We start from the raw sequence: 21,754 nt of genomic DNA, 5'->3' as shown, positions 1-21,754 counted from the left end.
TAAACACCAGACAGGTTTCGAGATGCTTAAAATTGCACGTGAAATAATACAGACCATATTTGTTGTCATGACTTAGGCTTACAATTCTTCCACTGGAGGTATGACCGACTCGCAACCGGCCTGGGCGCTATCAGTATCACTCACAGTTCCGCTACTCTTGTTCGTGGAACTGTCCTCATCACTAGAACTTGTCAGATATGTGTCAAAAGTAACTGTTCTAGGTTCGTTCAGAGTAGGTTCGAATTGATATGGAGCTACTCAACACTGTTCAGAACACAAAGTCAAAACAGACTCCGCCTCTGTTTCTCCGTATGCACTGGCCATGTTTATTTACATTCAACGCGCTGGCGTTGGCGGTTTGTTTGGCAACTATTACGTCACAGTACTTTTCCTAGCGGCAAACGTAAACACTAAAACGTTCGGATTGCCGCTCGGAAAGAGCTCTTTCTGCACCAAGTTCTGTTTCATTTATTAGCACATATTTTTTATAAAAAATGTGAACCTGCAAAATTAATCAGTATGAGTAGTTCTTTTGACTGCAAAGTTTTGTTTTTTCTGTAAAATTCACCTTTAATGTACTGTAACCGTTGGATGCACAAAACACTCACAGCGCCACCTATAGGCAAAACAATTGGTACCAACGCAAGCAGATTCCAAACGCGTCGGAGTGATATATTTGGAAAGCATGTGAAAGTCCACCGTAGTTGTTGGCATTTCTGGTGATGAGTTAAAAACTAATTTATTTTGACAGCGTGTGTAGAATATGTTGTGAAATGACACGAGATTCTAGTTTTTGATATGTAGTACAATATTACAAAGATTCGCATGAGCAAACAATCCTGAAAATATCTTACAAACATTTATTTTATGATTACTGATGATGTACGTAAAAAAATAGTCAAACTGGTCTCTTGAATTTACTAACAAGTTGTATTTATATGTTTTGAGAGCCAGAAAGAGAAATATACGACATATGTCATTGTATTGTTTCATATAACTGTGCTGACGGTTTAGAACGAATGTCGTAAAGAGAAAGCTAACTGTGCTGACGGTTTAGAACGAATGTCGTAAAGAGAAAGCTAACTGTGCTGACGGTTTAGAATGAATGTCGTAAAAAGAAAGCTTTGAAATACGTCATCATGTCGTTTTAAATACGTTTTAAGGATGCAGTGCCGCCCCATGAGGAATTACCCGTCATCCCCTTGGTCAAGTGATGAACTATACTCTCGCCGACAGTGCATAACGTTTGTAATTTGTGACGTTTGGCTACTTAATAAGTTTAACTTTGTAACGAAGTGAAAATGTACATTTTTAAACAAAAGGTGATTTTTTGTGTTTTTTTTTTGTTTTAAGTTCGGAAATACTGTGTGTTTGTTTGTTTGTTTTGTAATTTCGCTAAGAGCTACACGAGGGCTTTCTGCACAAGCCGTCTCTAATTTAACAGTATGAGACTAGAGGGAAGGTAGCTAGTCACCACCACCCATCGCCAACTCTTGGGCTACTATTTTACCAACGAATAATGGGATTGACCATCACATCATAACGCCCTTACGGCTGAAAGGGCGAGCATGTTTGGTGCGACGGGGATTCGAACCCGCTACCCTCAGATTACGAGTCGAACGCCTTAACCACCTTTCCGGACTGTCGGAAACTGTTCATGTACAACTGTGTGGATGTACATGTCCGTTACTTATGTGAATATATTTTTGTAAAATCTGTCTTTCACCAAACGCACGTGTTTCTTGTATTGTCGAATTTAACGAGAAAAAATTTAAAAATGGAGTTTGGTTTTAATTATCGATTTGTTGTTATTACTAGTAAACCCCGCATACAGACTAACGTTTGTTAAAGCATAGAACCTCACGTCAGTACCAGCATTTCGTACGGACCAACAGATCTTATGTATATGCTGTATGTACACTGTTATATGTATATATATGTATACACCAACCATTATTTACTTACTAGAACCCATTTAAACTGGATGTTCTAAGGTACTCAAACCTCGTGTAGAATGTTATTTAAATAACATAACTTTTTTATACAGTAGCTATTATCGAATTACCATAACCTCATAGTCCAACGATTATTTAAGTACCAGAATCCCATGAAAACCAATTGTTAGTAAAGCACTATAATCCCATATAGATTATGGTTATTTAAGTTCCAGAACCTCATATAGATAACGGTTACTAAATCACCAGAAACCTGTATAAATAATAACGGTGACTTAAGAACCAGAACCAGAACCTAGATCATCTGTTATCAAACCAACAAGTTCCAGCCGCATATGTATCCATCTCCTTCGTTTTAATTATTCATGTAAAATTACTGGTTAAGTAACAACATACTGTCTAGGTAAAACCAGCTTTGTAGAACCGAATCACAAGCGGAATACAAACAATGCGCTTGGTTAGTGGAAGTTAAACCTCATAAAGATCCGTGGAGTTTCTGAAGTGGTCGTTTCGGCCGATATAAATTTGTCGTATGGATCAGTTTCCTTTAAAATAGCGCCATCAAACGACACATAAATCAAACCAAGTAGGAAGAGGTTAGCATTGGCGTTTATCAACCGTGTGCCTATTTCGGAGGTAGCTACAATATGTGCTTTAAAATGAGTGCCTTTTCAAAAGATATTCCCGAGCTCGTAACGTAACGGTTCATTGTGATGATGTAGACAAAATGTCTTCAAACAAAGTTAAGCAAATAAAACATTTCCATAAACCTGTCTGTGTTTTCTATGAGTAGTGATGCTTTCCATAAACATCGACTTGAACATTTCGTATTTCGTTAGGGGTAATCCGCTTTTCTTTTTTAAAAAAATAAAGTTTACAGACGAATGTAATGAATAGGAAGTACCTCAGTACCTGACAGTGAAAAAAACACTTCACTTTAGAATCAAGTTTTGTTCATTTCTGGAACTTGGGAGTATATTTAAAGACAAGTATTTCTGTTAATGCTTTTTAGAGGGAGCTATAGCTAAACCACAAAATATTTATATTAAAAAGAAACAATATATGAATACAAGAAAAGTGTAGCGAGACAGAAACCACGGCATGGCCAGGTGGTTAGGGCTCTCGGCTCGTAATTTGAGGGTCGCGGGTTCGAATCCCCGTTGCACCAAATATGCTCGCCATCCCAGCCGTGGGGGCGTTATAATGTGACGGTCAGTCCCACTATTCGTTGGTAAAAGAGTAGCCCAAGAGTTTGCGGTGGGTGGTGATGACTAGCTGTCTTACATTGCTAAATTAGAGACGGCTAGGGCAGATAGCCCTCGTGTAGGTTTGCGCGAAATTCACAAAGCAAACAAACGAGGTAAAAATACATGTTGGGAAGGGAGAACCAGAACCATCTGTGAAACAATCACTTCCTTGTGTATTTTTATTTCATAGATTTTTTCAGTTCGAAGCTTCTAACAATCTGTTCTTCTGAAAAGCTCGTGATACCAGAAGTGAAACTTTTTAACTTCCAATTATTATATTTTGTTTTCTTTTTCAGCCGCGGCATAACGGCTTATAGAATAGCTTTTTAGTGTTTTAGATACGTACTTTTAACTCGTTACTCCGTCATGTCTTGACCGATTTGAGATCTAATTACCATTTTGGTCTCAGGAGGTCAAACCCTTTTCGACTGATATAAGAAGGTCCATAGATCAATTTACTCTAATCCTTCCTAAAATAATTTCAAATGCTGCAGCTATTGAGAATTCCCTCTTGTTGTGTTTTATATATACATTCTTCTTATTGAGTGTTTCAAATAATAATAAAATATTAAATTTGTTTATTTGTAGCTAAGCACCAAGCTAAACAATGAGCTAGCTGTGTCTATTTTGCCCATCACGGGTTTCGAAACTCGATTTTTAGAGTTATAAGTCCGTAGTCTAACTGCAGTGAGGCTGTTGTGTTTAGAAATGTTTATGTTTCATTTAGGGAAGGAGGAAGAATGATGTCTGTGTTTAACATAAAGACCCTAGCTTTTTACTTCTAAAATACGAACAGTGTATCTTATGTTAATGTGTTTTACATGTAATACGTTCTCTGTAAACTGGTATATTGTTCTACTAGTTCCGAATATACATAAGGGAACTTCTGCCTAGCTGTTCCTAATATTTGAACTGATAGGCTAAAGCTGAGGAAATTATACAAGAGGACCCTCCGCCAACTGTCGAGCTACTTTAATTGAATAATGAGTTTTTACCTACCAATCGTATAACGTGTCAACAGACCCGAAGTGACAAATACGACCAAAGAGACACGAAACAGGGACCCTTGGAGTCACAGTACGACACATCAGTTACTAGGCGACGTCCGTCTCATATAAGATTACGGAGAGCGGCTTCATTCTTATGAAGTTTTGCAAACCTTTGTTTTAAACCTACTTTTTAAAATATATCAACTAACATGACGTCACAAGACCATTTTTTTTGTGCCAATCATGTATAATTACTGTTTTGAATGACGGTGTGAAATACATTATAGCAGGTATAATAGAATCACATTTCAGAATCATTTTCCTGACGTACTTTCTAGAATAAATTTCATTGGACGGTTTGAAACGCTTATTTTCTCGTGCTGTGCTGCTGTGATTTCCCGCTTGATGTGTGAATTAGTATATTAGCTACAAATCGCACGAGACACTGGCTGAATAGAACTTGGGTACGCGCTCCTGACTTATTATAATGTTTGCAGTTTTGTTTACAACTCGTTCTGTCTCTGTTAACGTTCGTGTGTTTAAATAGTTGACAGATAGTACCGTGTAAACCTTTCAAAATGATGTCACGTGATTCAACAGTATATCTTGCTGTATAACTCAGTGATACTATTTTGAAACCCCACTGTTTACCAATCTCAGACATTTAACTGTTACACTAAACCTCATGTTTAACCCTTTGATACATTGTCTCGTTAAGCCTACATTGCGATAACAGTGTCTGTAGTTTCTCTGGATATACATCTACGGCATCCAAAGGGGAAATTCAAAGTCTTTAATAGTTATGTTATGGATCGTTTTGAGGTATATCCTTTAGCGATTGCTACTGTATATCTTTAAACCGCTGTTTATTAACGGTAATCACCAAAATCAGAAATAAAACCGGATCAGTTTTCATTTAAAAATATTTCCTTCACTGAATGTCTTAAAAACCTCAAGGTTTACCCTAAATACTGGATAAAATTAACAGTATGCCGCAGGTAGGTTTATCAATATGAATGAATTACGTAGCTACGAGCAGTTGGCGTAAAACCTTTCGCACAAATTATTGACATGACGTCACAAAACAAAAGCTTCTAACGTAGCTACGAGCAGTAGGCCTAAAACCTTTCGCACAGATTATTGACATGACGTCACAAAACAAAAGCTTCTACCGTGACGTCAGAAACAAACTGCGTTTAAGTGGCTTTGAAAGTAGACAGTAAAACCCCAACATTAGAATAAAAAATGAAATTCCACAATGAAAAAGGTTAAAATAAAACAAATCAACAACTCAGGTTACTGTAACTACTAACCAGACTATTGAAACTGTGACTGACCAGACTTAGTAAAAACTGTGACTGACCAGACTTAGTAAAACTGTGACTGACCAGACTTACTAAAAACTGTTACTGACCAGACTTAGTAAAAACTGTGACTGACCAGACTTAGTAAAACTGTGACTGACCAGACTTACTAAAAACTGTGACTGACCAGAATTAGTAAAAACTGTGACTGACCAGAATTAGTAAAACCTGTGTCTGACCAGACTTAGTAAAAACTGTGACTGACCAGACTTACCTTAACATTTCTGACAAATTACCAAAATAATAACTGACCAGGTTGACCTAAACGATGAGATGTTAAGTTAGTGAAAGAGATAACTTTAACGTTTCAAACTGAGAATGATGACAGAAGATAAATAAATTTAAACCTCTTTAGGTATGATTCCCCCTGGTGGCTAGGTGAGGAATACATACGTACACGTTGTTGTTGGTTTTTATTATAATTTTCAAATATTACGGATATCGGGTCACTGAAGAACGGAGAGAGTTATTTCCCGCTGAAATTCAATATTTATTATTTGTAGATAGCAGGTGAGTGGTAAATAATGTAAGACAACCAGCCGTAAGGCACATTTCTTAGGTCCAACAGTTGGTTTGGTTTGGGTTTTTGAATTTCGCACAAAGCTACTCGAGGGCTATTGCGCTAGCCGTCCGTAATTTGGCAGTGTAAGACTAGAGGGAAGGCAGCTAGTCATCACCACCCACCGCCAACTCTTGGGCTACTCTTTTACCAACGAATAGTAGGATTGACCGTCACATTATAACACCCCCACGGCCGAAAGGGCGAGAACGTTTGGCGCGACGGGGATGCGCACGCCTTAACACGCTTGGCCATGCTGAGCCATCAGTCCAACATAGCCTGCTGGTTTTTTTGCGTCCGTATTGTCCTTTAATATTAGTTCTGTGTTCCATGATAGCATACATAAACATAGTTATATGGTTGCACATATATATTGCGTACTAAATCTTTGATAGAAAACAACTTTCAAAATACTGGAGTAATTTCTGTTTTTGTTATTTAGGATTATTAATAACTTTCTCTCCGAATTCCTTTGTTTCTTTTGTGGTACCGAACGTTTGATGACATTTAATATAATTATATAATTATAATTATGTTACTCCCTCTACGAAATTTTAGAAAGATATAATAATGCAAAAGAAATTGAAAACGAAAAAAATCGACAATAGTATATCCTAAACATTTTGTGAAGGTGGTGTCCTCTGGTGGCAGCTGGATATTTAAAATATTTACAAGTCTTAAGTTCTGATGTGATGAAATATATCTCCCCCTTTTGCCTCTTGCGACGATTTCGTTTTTTCTTTTTTAGTAATGTTCTCGTTACAACATGAAAAGAGATTCCTTCAGCTGATCAGAATTTAAGCCATGTCCAATAATTTCGACATTTTGATGGAGATCCCCAGTAGGATCTGTGTGAAAATCGAACGATCTGTATACACATCAGGGAGGGGGGGGGGGGTAAGTGGACATTTGTCAGCGACTCAGTTACCATCAATGAAAAAAACAACAACTAACAAATTAACACGTGACCACACAAAAACATTCGCCTCTGTTACTGTAGAAGATGAGAATGCGGACATCGTTGGTGAGGTTGATGTGATATCCTCAGAGGAGATTCTGTTTGTAACGTAGTTGTTTTTCAATCACGTTTTATCGATCTCATCGATTGAAACTCACAGTTGAACAATTGTAGCGTTATTACTTATTGGAAGGTTTCTTCATCTCGAGAAATTGACACAGGAAAAAGACAAGTAGAGGACAGTTTTTTTTTGTGGAAACTGTGTCCCGGAGGACATTAATAGTTGAGATTTCTTCCATCTCTTTTGTCTGTTGGTAATAACAGGAGTTACAGCACGCTGAGTATTATACCACAAAGCAGTAACTGAAGGTTATATTACTTTAGAGGAATCAATACGATGATTAGTTTGCAAAACAATAAGAAAAACAGAGTTATGGGGTGCAAACCAATGTTTCTAAGGTTTCCGGGTTCCTAGTAACCAGACAAAGTTCTAAGAACATAAACTTGTGTGCCTGTTTCTCTAGGGTTTATACTGACAGCTTCTAATATCATCAATGTATTAACTTGTGTTTGGGTTTTGTGTATCAAATGATATCCTTGTATTTGTTATTATCTGTAGTAAAGGTTAGTATGTAAATGATATCATTATGTTTGTTTTTATCTGTAGTAAAGGTTAGTATGTAAATGATATCATTGTGTTTGTTTTTATATATAGTAAAGGTTAGTATGTAAATGATATCATTATGTTTGTTTTTATCTGTAGTAAATGTTAGTATGTAAATGATATCATTATGTTTGTTTTTATCTGTAGTAAATGTTAGTATGTAAATGATATCATTATGTTTGTGTTTATCTATAGTAAAGGTTAGTATGTAAATGATATCCTTATGTTTGTTTTTATCTGTAGTAAAGGTTAGTATGTAAATGATATCCTTATGTTTGTTTTTATCTGTAGTAAAGGTTAGTATGTAAATGATATCATTATGTTTGTTTTTATCTGTGGTAAAGGTTAGTATGTAAATGATATCATTATGTTTGTTTTTATCTGTAGTAAAGGTTAGTATGTAAATGATATCCCATGTTTGTTTTATCTGTAGTAAAGGTTAGTATGTAAACGATATCATTATGTTTGTTTTTATCTGTAGTAAAGGTTAGTATGTAAATGATATCCTTATGTTTGTTTTTATCTGTAGTAAAGGTTAGTATGTAAATGATATTATGTTTGTTTTTATCTGTGGTAAAGGTTAGTATGTAAACGATATCATTATGTTTGTTTTTTATCTGTAGTAAAGGTTAGTATGTAAATGATATCATTATGTTTGTTTTATCTGTAGTAAAGGTTAGTATGTAAATGATATCATTATGTTTGTTTTATATGTGGTAAAGGTTAGTATGTAAACGATATCATTATGTTTGTTTTATCTGTAGTAAAGGTTAGTATGTAAACGATATCATTATGTTTGTTTTATCCGTAGTAAAGGTTAGTATGTAAATGATATCATTATGTTTGTTTTATCTGTAGTAAAGGTTAGTATGTAAACGATATCATTATGTTTGTTTTATCTGTAGTAAAGGTTAGTATGTAAACGATATCATTATGTTTGTTTTTATCTGTGGTAAAGGTTAGTATGTAAACGATATCATTATGTTTGTTTTATCTGTAGTAAAGGTTAGTATGTAAACGATATCATTATGTTTGTTTTATCTGTAGTAAAGGTTAGTATGTAAATGATATCATTATGTTTGTTTTTATCCGTAGTAAAGGTTAGTATGTAAATGATATCATTGTGTTTGTTTTATCTGTAGTAAAGATTAGTATGTAAACGATATCCTTATGTTTGTTTTTTATCCGTAGTGAAGGTTAGTATGTAAGTGATATCATTATGTTTGTTTTATCTGTAGTAAAGGTTAGTATGTAAATGATATCATTATGTTTGTTTTATCTGTAGTAAAGGTTAGTATGTAAACGATATCCCTTATGTTTGTTTTATCTGTAGTAAAGGTTAGTATGTAAATGATATCCTTATGTTTGTTTTTATCTGTAGTAAAGGTTAGTATGTAAATGATATCATTATGTTTGTTTTTATCTGTAGTAAAGGTTAGTATGTAAATGATATCATTATGTTTGTTTTTATCTGTAGTAAAGGTTAGTATGTAAATGATATCATTATGTTTGTTTTTATCTGTAGTAAAGGTTAGTATGTAAATGATATCATTATGTTTGTTTTTATCTGTAGTAAAGGTTAGTATGTAAATGATATCCTTGTGTTTGTTTTTATCTATAGTAAAGGTTAGTATGTAAATGATATCATTATGTTTGTTTTTATCTGTAGTAAAGGTTAGTATGTAAATGATATCATTATGTTTGTTTTTATCTGTAGTAAAGGTTAGTATGTAAATGATATCATTATATTTGTTTTTATCTGTAGTAAAGGTTAGTGTGTAAATACTTTGTGGGTGATACAGCTAACGGAATAGGACAGATATGAAGATGCTGTTTTAATTTTCTACTAATAAGACTTCAGTTTATTAAAGATGGTCATTTGTTGACTACCTGGAAGATCTGCTCGTGACGAAAAGTAAAATATTGTTTGTGAGAACGAATTTGAACATTACTGGTCATATACTTAGATTAATGAATTGTTTAAAACTATTATTTATTGTGTGGCTATAAATACACGGGACTTGGACTTAACAAAGCACGTGATATCGTGAATAGAATGTTTTCATTAATTCATTTTCTCATATAATTGATGTGTAATTTAAAATTTTCGTATTGGATAATTCTCTTCGCAAAATTTCAGTGCGGATAAAGAATTCGTTTTTACAAGTTAGCGCCACCTGACGGGATTTCTAATAATTATGTAATGGGTAAAATCAAAATTAGGAAAACATTGCGTGGATAATTTAATTTGGAAGTTTTCTGTATTTTACGATCTCTTTGGAAAACTCAGAGACAATCACTTGGTTCATAACAGTATACAATCGGTATTTTGATATTTAATGTCAATGACCTTGCATTAATTATTAGGTTAACTTTACAAGGTTATGTTGTTAGTGTCTCTGTTTTCACCAAGTTGTGGAGAACAAGACATACATAATTTAGGACAGTACCTATGGAGTCTGGTTGTTCTAGGGATATTAGTAGTTGACAGCAATCTACGAGTGTAAGTTTGCGCATATAACTAACGAACCGCTTTACCGATTGTTCCCGAACCTTGAGTACAGACATCCAAGAATCCGCGTTCCGATCTGACCTCCATTCGCCCTCCATGTGACTTCTGGTTTGTTTATTTCTCACCCGTGTATTCTGCCCGTTTATAATTGTCGAACCGATGCGATGATTGTCACCAAACGTGACATGCGCCCTCAAGTTCCAAAAAGGAGAGACATTGGAGGGCCCGTGTGTCTTCCGCGTGCGTTGAATGTGTTTGTCTGCTGTTATATCAGTGGCGCGTGTCAGTCAATTACATTAAAAAAAAATTCCTCAATTTCAGTATCAAAAATACATTATTTCGCTTGAGTTCAAGTAAAAATGATTAAATATGTTTACAAGTGAAAGAAAAACGCATCTATATACGACATAAGTAAGTGGAGAAGGTAGCGCGGAGTTGTTTGTCACTCATGTTGCTCGTGGTTTCTGAACTCTCGAGCCACGTCACGTGCACAGGAAGAATGAAATTCATTGATTGGTTTTAGTAATCTCGACTTCCAAATACGGTGATTTTAGACGAATGAAGGTCATGTTTCTTATGGAAACTCGTCAGGTGTGTTTGTTCCCTAAATTATCAGTATAGATGAGTTTCGTGAATGTGCGGAGTCCATGTTTGTAACTTACGTACTTAGGCCTAACTCAATCACACGAATTTCTACATTGTCGTTAATGAAATTTTAGTGTGCTGGAGTCTAGAGAAGGAAACCAGACTTTACTGAACAGAAAATTAAAACTTCAGGAAGTGTAAAAACCAGTGTTTAATCTCTTCGTCAACTGAGTACCGGATGTCTCTAAACATCATTTCTTCGTCAACTGAGTACCGGATGTCTCTAAACATCATTGCTATCAAAATCTCAGTGTTTACTATTTCTATTTATCTCTGTGTTTGTCGGTTGACTGGACACAATTAACTTTATAATGTGTATCACTACTCCTGGATGTTCCTTAATCTTCTGGTTACTCGAGGTTGTCGAATGTCGAATTATAAAGCAGATGATTCCTGGTTCGCAAACCATTACCTCGAAAACGCAATCCTCACTTTGGGACTGTTGTTGATATAATAATTGACAGTAAAATCCCAGTGTTTGTGAGACAACAGTTGGCCTAGGTTTGAAGACAATTCCACAGACGCTGTAATCTGTGATTCCAAATGAAGAACGACCGTATGTAGGTATTCTTCTATAGATAAGGAAGACAAGTATATATGTATTGAATGTAAATATGAATCCGCTTCCTGAGCATTACGAAGTTTTTACTAGTATTAATTCATCTTTTGAGTGTGTAATTTTGATTGATGGAAAGGGCCCGAGAATTTGCATCCCCGTCACACCAAACATGCTTGCCCTTTCAGCCATGGGAACGTTATAACGTAACGGTCTCTGCCACTATTCGTTGGTTAAAGAGTAGTAATAAAAGTTGGCGGGGGGTAGTGATGATTAGCTGTCTTCCCTGTAGTCTTCCACTGCTAAATTAGGGACGACTAGCGCAGATAGCTTTGCACGAAATTAAAAAAAAAAAATCTTGATGGAACAGCACTCTCAAGAGATTACACCGTGGCAAGTCATTGTGCTTCGCCTTCTAGTGTGTAAGACTGGAACTATTATTTAGTAGATTGAGTGTATGTTTTTCTTTAAGAAAAGCCACAACGGGCTATCTGCTGAGCCCATCGAGGTGAACCCCTGATTTTAGGGTTGTAAATCCGTAGACTTACTAGCGGGAGGAAGGTGGCAGTATTTTTGGTGTGACAGGGATTTGAACCTGGGATCTTCAGATTACGAGTCGAGTGCCTTAACCACTTGGCCATGCCCACTAGATTAATGGCAGTTAATTCACAACAAGCATAACTGATCTGTTTCTTTCACGATGTATTGAAAACGCACTCGAGGATGTGTGTTTTACGCCAAAGTTTTGTCGTTATGTCATGTTTGCCTGTTTGCAAATATACGGAGTTAATTTTATCTTTTCCAGCAGTCTAGTGTGTGACATCATCAATCGTCATTTTTTTTAAAATGCGACATGAAACTGACATATACTTGCTAGCCGACGAACTGTCCTCTTGTAAGATGTAGTGTCTGTTAACCTGGAAATTACATAATTTCTGGTACTCGGAACAAAAAGTTTCTTATCGCGGCGTCACTCGCCTATCTTGACAGGACCCGGATAATCGAACTGATGAATCTTTTATGTGCAGAGTTGTCCGTCGACTGACATGAGACGCGGCTTTTGAGAGACGTTAACCAACTTCCGTTAATGTAAAGTTAAGTCATGACGCCGGGAACGTGTTCCGCACGCATGTTTTTAGAAAGGTGGTTTCGCGGTTCTTATCACGAGAAACGGAGCTGCGAACAAAAACTTCACATATCATCTCATTCGGCACACAGTTTGTCTCGGACACTTGTTGTTCAAAACAGACGTCGCTGGTTCTTTGTTCAAGTTCCCAGTGTTATCTATAGAGCTCAGCATGCAATACGGTGAGTACTTATCGAAGTTTCTTGTCTTATAAGATAGTTGGACTAGTTCGCAGGTTGTCTTCTCTGTAAGAGAACAGAATTGAAAAGCAACTCCACCGAAACGCTGATTTAAAGAACATTCGTCTCTACAATACGTTTCGTTTTGCCCCTCCCGACCATCAGAGTTATGTTATCATGTGTATTAGAACCGTAACCCTTGAGCGTCTTTGGTTCATTAAATTAAATCGGTGAACATTTTGAATGCAGTTTAAACTATAATTATGTTTAACTGGTTGTATAGTATAAATATAACAGACTTCTTCGTAAACAGATCAAAACTGGAAATATGAATGTGGTGGTAAATATATATATGTTTAATCTTTTCTACGTAACACATGTATATATATATATATATATGTTTTATCTTTCCTATGTAACACATGTTGTATGTATATATATATGTATGTGTGTTTTATTCTTCCAGTTCTAAGCCTACGTAACACACATGATGATGAACCCCCCGATCCACAGTTGATGAGACTGGACAATATGTTAATAGCGGAAGGTATTACAGGCCCCGAGAAATGTGGAGGCGCTGTTGCAGCATCTAATGCGTCGGCAGCGGCCTCTAGTGGGCCAGCTCAACTCGAACATACGATAGAACATTCTGATTACAGGTCGAAGTTAACACAAATCAGACAGATTTACCATCAAGAACTGGAAAAATACGAGCAGGTAAGAAACTACTTCATTAACTTCGTCTTTATCCAGTGAAAAATTATGTCTAATAATTACGCTTACCTTAATTAATGACGTACTCTAACTGTACTCGAATAACAAACTAGTGCATTTCAGTCATTATGAGTTTCTGTTTTATCGTGTTGCTTTCTTTTAGAAAGACCATTATAATGAAGTCGGTACTGAGTTAACTTCTAACTCCTCAGTTATCTTTGTAGATGGCTTGCTTTGGTCAATAAGTAATAATAAATAATCTTAATATTTTATGTTATTTTCTTTTAACAAATTTGGACGCAAACTCACGTTTTATCTCTCATTTTGTTAGAGTATTGAATATATGGAGTTGGACCAAGTAAGTGGTAATCCAAGGTTCGTTACAGATACCGTCGCTATGACACTGACCTGTAAATTATTTGTAATCATAATATTAATAATAATCGGTTTTTGTCTGTCCTGAAAAGGCGTGCGCATCTGATTATCTAAATGCGCATGCGCACGCTATTCCTCCCCCCCCCCCAACAAATGTAAACAGGTGTATGACAACATTTTCTACAGTAACATATTAGTAGCTTATCAAAGGTCTGATGTTGGGTCGTAAAATAACATTATACGTTTATTTATTGATACGATTAAATACACTAAAGTTTAACCCTAACTATACTTAAGCGTAAACGTAAACATGTTATAGTGTTCGTTCATCTCTTTATCGAATATTGACCGTACTTAATAAAGCGGTAATTAATATTAGGCCTAACACCAATGGAACTAAAGATTCCGGTGTTTGTGATTGTAATTATTTTGTATTATATTAGAAATCCCGTACCTAAATAAGTACTGTTTTAGTAAAGACGCTCATGCGACAACAAATGTTTTGTTCGTCGTGTAATAACCATACTAGAAGGAATACACCCACAGGCCAGCTTCATTACCACTTATCTGCATTTAGTTTCAAACATTAGATATAGAAAAACAATGATTTATTAAACGAAAATAAAAGTTTTTACTGAAACTTGTTACGTTTACAGCTTCATGTAATTACAAGTCTGGAAAGTAAAAGACGAATCCAATACGAGCGTCCACTAGCTGGCATTCTCATGCTATCAAGACTACCATATAAAAAACAGTAAAATTAGCAGTTCATTGGTCTGTAGTTTATAAACCAACCAAGTGCTTTTCTGCTTCAAGTGCTTGTTTGTGAGAAAAAAAACACACAAAAAAACTAGAGCCAGAGGGAAGTTAACCAATTTAGTTTTCATTTCTCTACGTGTTACAACGATGAAATTGTTGTGCAACCTTTTAATAGAAATATAGACTGGAATGTTACGGTTTGTTTGTTTGTTTGTTTTTCTTTTACATACGGTACAAAGTTTCACATTCCACCGACAGAAGAATGTATGTATACACACACAACTTCATTACATCTCTGTGTGATTTAGTTTCCCGAAAAAACACACCTGAATATTTAATTTCTTCACAAACTGGTTATACGTCTTCAATATTTTGAAACGAAATCTTTCTTCTAATCAAAAAGACAAATAATGCTTCGTATAAACCGTTTCGACGTCTTCGTTTCAAATAACAAGAAGGAATCTTTCGCAACGAAACTAATTACCTTCAAACGTTCTGGACAGGGAACCGAGTAGTCATTTCTCTGAAGAACGATATACATGTTTTTGGTTATTCCGGTTGGACGTCTCACCGTTCTTCTTCTGTGATTGTATTTTAAGACTCGTCTAATCTGGGATGGATTATTTTATATCATGTATTATTAGTTTATTCGATCTGTAGGCTTATTGAATATAGATTTTTATAAATAGATTTATAATTATCTGTACATTCATTTTTAAACTTACTATTGAAACCCTAACTGTTCTGCAAAACTACACTATCTAGAAAATTGCGTGGGTTTGATTGAAAAAGATAAAAAAAAAATACGTTAAACGTACAGTCATTGTAAAACAACAACAACAAACGAGAATTGCCAACTGTCAACCTCCTGGTGTTGGCTCAGCGGTAAGCCTGAACGATTATAACACTTAAAAATCGAGCTTAGATACCCGTTGTAGGCAGAGCACAGATAGCTCCGTGTGTAGTTTTGTTCTTAACCGCAAAAACATTTATTGAAATGCACGTGGCCGTCTATATTTTTGTAACTGATACACAAAACAAACCAACAGTTGTCGTAATATAGATTCCATTTGTGTTACATAATTCTGTTCCAGTTTCAATACTCAATCTAAAACAGATTTGTTACCTTTTATTTACATAATTCTGTTCCAGTTTCAATACTCAATCTAAAACAGATTTGTTACCTTTTATTTATTTCATTATGTTGTGGTTGGTTGTTTAAAGTAAGCACAAAGCTACACAATGGGCTATCTGAGCTCTGCCCACCACGGGTATCGAAACCCAGTTTGTAGGGTTGTAAGTCCGCAGACATACTGCTGAGCCACTAGGGGGCGTTTGCTCATTCTTTTGATAGATTGTTTTCCTTCACAAAGTAGAACCAATTTTTTTTTTTTTTTATGGGAAAGCTGCGTCTTGAAAAGACCTACCATTTTACTAATTACAGAGAAACTAAAAAACATTTGATAATCACACAAGACTATCAGTGTTGGAAGTGTCGAAAATGAACAGAAACATTCAGTGTGTCGCGTGAGGACGTGTTCTCTGCTCGACCGTCTTGCAGAGTAATCAAACTCCCAGGGGCTATTTCGGCGGATTGAAACCTATCTATCTGTCTTCAAATCTTTTTGGACTGAAGTCTAGCAATCAGTAATTACCAAAGGCTATCAGACTCAGGGAAGTAATTTTCTAATGGCGAGAACCTTTATGTGTAATAGAAGTGGCTAAGCAAAGAACCGAGTTGAATCCACAAATAGGGGAGGAAAAGACAGTGGTCAACAAACAGACTTACGTAATGACAAACAACGAGATCCGGATGGTGGTCAACAAAGATACTTGCGTAATGACAAACGACGAGACCTAGACGGTGGTCAACAAAGAGACTTACGTAATGACAAACGACGAAACCCGGATGGTGGTCAACAAAGAGACTTACGTAATGACAAACGACGAGACCCGGATGGTGGTCAACAAAGAGACTTACGTAATGACAAACGACGAGACCCGGATGGTGGTCAACAAAGAGACTTAGGGAATGACAAACGACGAGACCTTGGCATAGGAGACAGATAGATAAACATGTTGGTTTTTATTATGAAACCGAACATACACATCTCTTAACGTTTCTAGCTTGGTGGTTAAATGTTTTGTTTGAAATGTTAAGGTAAGTCGGAAAGTTCAGAAGGACTGGCAAATGTTGTATCTGAATGAATTCATACAAATCCACAGTAATAGACATTACATGTGACTTCATACAAATCCACAGTAATATATATTATATGTGACTTCATACAAATCCACAATAATATATATGTGACTTCATACAAATCCACAGTAATATATATTACATGTGACTTCGTATGAATCCACAGTAATATATATTATATGTGACTTCGTACAAATCCACAGTAATATATATCACATGTGACTTCGTATGAATCCACAGTAATATATATTATATGTGACTTCATACAAATCCACAGTAATATATATTACATGTGACTTCGTACAAATCCACAGTAATAGATATTATATGTGACTTCGTATGAATCCACAGTAATATATATTATATGTGACTTCATACAAATCTACAGTAATAGATATTATATCCAAGTGACTTCGTATGAATCCACAGTAATAGATATTATATGTGACTTCGTACAAATCCACAGTAATATATATTATATGTGACTTCATACAAATCCACAGTAATATATATTACATGTGACTTCGTATGAATCCACAGTAATATATATTATATGTGACTTCGTACAAATCCACAGTAATATATATTACATGTGACTTCGTATGAATCCACAGTAATATATATTATATGTGACTTCGTATGAATCCACAGTAATATATATTATATGTGACTTCATACAAATCCACAGTAATATATATTACATGTGACTTCGTACAAATCCACAGTAATAGATATTATATGTGACTTCGTATGAATCCACAGTAATATATATTATATGTGACTTCATACAAATCTACAGTAATAGATTTTATATCCAAGTGACTTCGTATGAATCCACAGTAATATATATTATATGTGACTTCATACAAATCCACAGTAATATATATTACATGTGACTTCGTACAAATCCACAGTAATAGATATTATATGTGACTTCGTATGAATCCACAGTAATATATATTATATGTGACTTCATACAAATCTACAGTAATAGATTTTATATCCAAGTGACTTCGTATGAATCCACAGTAATATATATTATATGTGACTTCATACAAATCCACAGTAATAGATATTATATCCAAGTGACTTCGTATGAATCCACAGTAATATATATTATATGTGGCTTCATACAAATCTACAGTAATAGATTTTATATCCAAGTGACTTCGTATGAATCCACAGTAATATATATTATATGTGACTTCATACAAATCCACAGTAATAGATTTTATATGTGACTTCATACAAATCCACAGTAATAGATTTTATATGTGACTTCGTACAAATCTACAGTAATATACGTGACTTCATACAAATCCACAGTAATAGATATTACATGTGACTTCATACAAATCCACAGTAATAGATATTACATGTGACTTCATACAAATCCACAGTAATAGATATTATATGTGACTTCATACAAATCCACAGTAATATATATTATATGTGACTTCGTACAAATCCACAGTAATAGATATTATATGTGACTTCATACAAATCCACAGTAATAGATATTACATGTGATTTCATACAAATCCACAGTAATAGATATTACATGTGATTTCATACAAATCCACAGTAATATATATTATATGTGACTTCGTATGAATCCACAGTAATATATATTACATGTGACTTCGTACAAATCCACAGTAATAGATATTATATGTGACTTCGTATGAATCCACAGTAATATATATTATATGTGACTTCATACAAATCTACAGTAATAGATTTTATATCCAAGTGACTTCGTATGAATCCACAGTAATATATATTATATGTGACTTCATACAAATCCACAGTAATAGATATTATATCCAAGTGACTTCGTATGAATCAACAGTAATATATATTATATGTGACTTCATACAAATCTACAGTAATAGATTTTATATCCAAGTGACTTCGTATGAATCCACAGTAATATATATTATATGTGACTTCATACAAATCCACAGTAATAGATATTATATCCAAGTGACTTCGTATGAATCCACAGTAATATATATTATATGTGACTTCATACAAATCTACAGTAATAGATTTTATATCCAAGTGACTTCGTATGAATCCACAGTAATATATATTATATGTGACTTCATACAAATCCACAGTAATAGATTTTATATGTGACTTCATACAAATCCACAGTAATAGATTTTATATGTGACTTCGTACAAATCCACAGTAATATACGTGACTTCATACAAATCCACAGTAATAGATATTACATGTGACTTCATACAAATCCACAGTAATAGATATTACATGTGACTTCATACAAATCCACAGTAATAGATATTATATGTGACTTCATACAAATCCACAGTAATATATATTATATGTGACTTCGTACAAATCCACAGTAATAGATATTATATGTGACTTCATACAAATCCACAGTAATAGATATTATATGTGACTTCATACAAATCCACAGTAATATATATTATATGTGACTTCGTACAAATCCACAGTAATAGATATTATATGTGACTTCGTACAAATCCACAGTAATAGATATTACATGTGACTTCATACAAATCCACAGTAATAGATATTATATGTGACTTCATACAAATCCACAGTAATATATATTATATGTGACTTCGTACAAATCCACAGTAATAGATATTATATGTGACTTCGTACAAATCCACAGTAATAGATATTACATGTGACTTCATACAAATCCACAGTAATAGATATTATATGTGACTTCATACAAATCCACAGTAATAGATATTATATGTGACTTCATACAAATCCACAGTAATATATATGTGACTTCGTACAAATCCACAGTAATAGATATTATATGTGACTTCATACAAATCCACAGTAATAGATATTATATGCGACTTCATACAAATCCACACAGATAAGTTTTTTTTTAATCTAATTTTCTGGACGAACTCTCTGGAGTCAACTTCTTTCTTTAGTAATACATATCAGCAATACAAAGGTAGTGTAAACAAAAATACATAAATGATTCCCATGATAATTACTGTACTTATCTCGATAGTAAATAAATGTGTGTGGCGGAGTCACAGGCTATGTCCAACTTTATCTAGTTGTCATTCTATTTGTACTGGTTCCCACTCATACATCTTGATGGAGGTGAATTATGACCCATTAATGAGAAACACTGTGTCCATCTCCTTTATTAATAATGTTCTTCATGGAAATTGTGGTCATTGTCTTATTTCACATTCACCAAATTGATTTTGTTGTAACATCGGCTGGCACATTAAAAACGTTCTTTCCGTTCGAGAAGTTTGCTTTAACAATCTGAAACGGACTTTATGCTATGGACCACTTTTGATGGTGTGTTGGAGACTCCTCAGATTTTATCTACTACTGCAAATATTTAAGTGTCCTCATATTTTGCATACTACTGCACATGTTCGAGTGTTCTCAGGTTTATCTTCTAGTGCACATGTTCGAGTGTTCTCAGGTTTATCTTCTAGTGCACATGTTCGAGTGTTCTCATATTTGACCTGCTAGTGCACGTGTTTGAGTGTTTTTAGGTTTATCTTCTAGTGCACATGTTTGAGTGTTCTCAGATTGGACCTGCTAGTGCACATGTTTGAGTGTTTTAGGTTTATCTTATAGTGCACATGTCCAAGTGTTCTCAGGTTTATCTTCTAGTGCACATGTTTGAGTGTTTTTAGGTTTATCTTCTAGTGCACATGTCCAAGTGTTCTCAGATTTGACCTGCTAGTGCACGTGTTTGAGTGTTTTTAGGTTTATCTTCTAGTGTACATGTTTGAGTGTTCTCAGATTGGACCTGCTAGTGCACATGTTTGAGTGTTTTTAGGTTTATCTTATAGTGCACATGTCCAAGTGTTCTCAGGTTTATCTTCTAGTGCACATGTTTGAGTGTTTTTAGGTTTATCTTCTAGTGCACATGTCCAAGTGTTCTCAGATTTGACCTGCTAGTGCACATGTTTGAGTGTTTTTAAGTTTATCTTCTAGTGCACATGTTTGAGTGTTTTTAGGTTTATCTTCTAGTGCACATGTCCAAGTGTTCTCAGATTTGATCTTCTAGTGCACATGTTTGAGTGTTCTCAGATTTAGTCTGCTAATGCACATGTGAGAATCCTTCTAAGGAAACATGTAAATATCAAAATATTTATTGGAACTCATAAAAGGATATTAATATCCATGCTCATATCCATTCACGGAAGGACTAATACATCTTAAAGATGGATTATTAACTTCCGGTAGTACAATTTAGTCTGAATAAAGTGAAGGTCGTAGAATTACAAAGTTTTTCAAACCAGTTTCTTGCTATTTTGTATTAATGAATATGGACTAGACACCTCTTTTGCATGCAGACTCACACACATCCAGAAGAGATTCTCGAAAGTAGCAAATACATTGAAAAGGTTAGAATAAATATTGTGATATCTGTTGTATGAGCCAACGTTTTTGTAAGTTCTGGGATGTAAACTGTAACATTTAACGTCACTGTTTTATTTATCCAACTTTTTGAAAGACCTGGGGTGTTGTTCAAAACTTGAACATGTTATTTTTGTGGTCCAACTTTTTGGAAGATCTAAGATGTTATCCAGAATCTGTGACGCCACTGTTATTGTGCCTGTGAACAAGTCTGTACGACCGTAAATTGGTTATAAATCAGATATTTAGTAACTTTGGTAATTTAATATAATTAGGATGTCAGAATTGTTGATAACTTGTGTTGTTGTTAAAGTAAACGTTTCATCGAAACTTAACGTGCTTGTATAGATTCTGTTAAATAATTCTGAGTGTAGAAATAAATCCTTCTCTTCTTCTTAAAGACTAAATGATATTGTTTGTCATAAGTTAGGCTTACCATGTTGTGAACTGTTCGACTTTAACGTTGATTGTAAATCTTACAGACATGTTAGTTTTTTGTCGTTACGTTTAACCCAAAATCGTTACACCGCATTGAA

General features: G+C 34.7%; 1 protein-coding gene across 1 annotated transcript in view; it reads left to right on the top strand.

Annotated features, from left to right (window-relative positions):
* Nucleotides 1-21,754, top strand: part of LOC143228746 (pre-B-cell leukemia transcription factor 1-like) — a 272,600-nt gene that overhangs the window by 114,924 nt on the left and 135,922 nt on the right. The window contains exon 3 of the mRNA XM_076460047.1: nt 13,221-13,471. Coding sequence (XP_076316162.1) covers nt 13,221-13,471 — 251 coding nt within the window. The remainder of the gene's footprint in view (nt 1-13,220; nt 13,472-21,754) is intronic.

This window comes from Tachypleus tridentatus, chromosome 10 (assembly GCF_004210375.1).
Source record: "Tachypleus tridentatus isolate NWPU-2018 chromosome 10, ASM421037v1, whole genome shotgun sequence".
Taxonomy (NCBI): domain Eukaryota; kingdom Metazoa; phylum Arthropoda; class Merostomata; order Xiphosura; family Limulidae; genus Tachypleus; species Tachypleus tridentatus.
The sequence above is the reverse complement of the archived record's forward strand: the minus strand, read 5'-3'. Positions and strand labels throughout refer to the sequence as shown.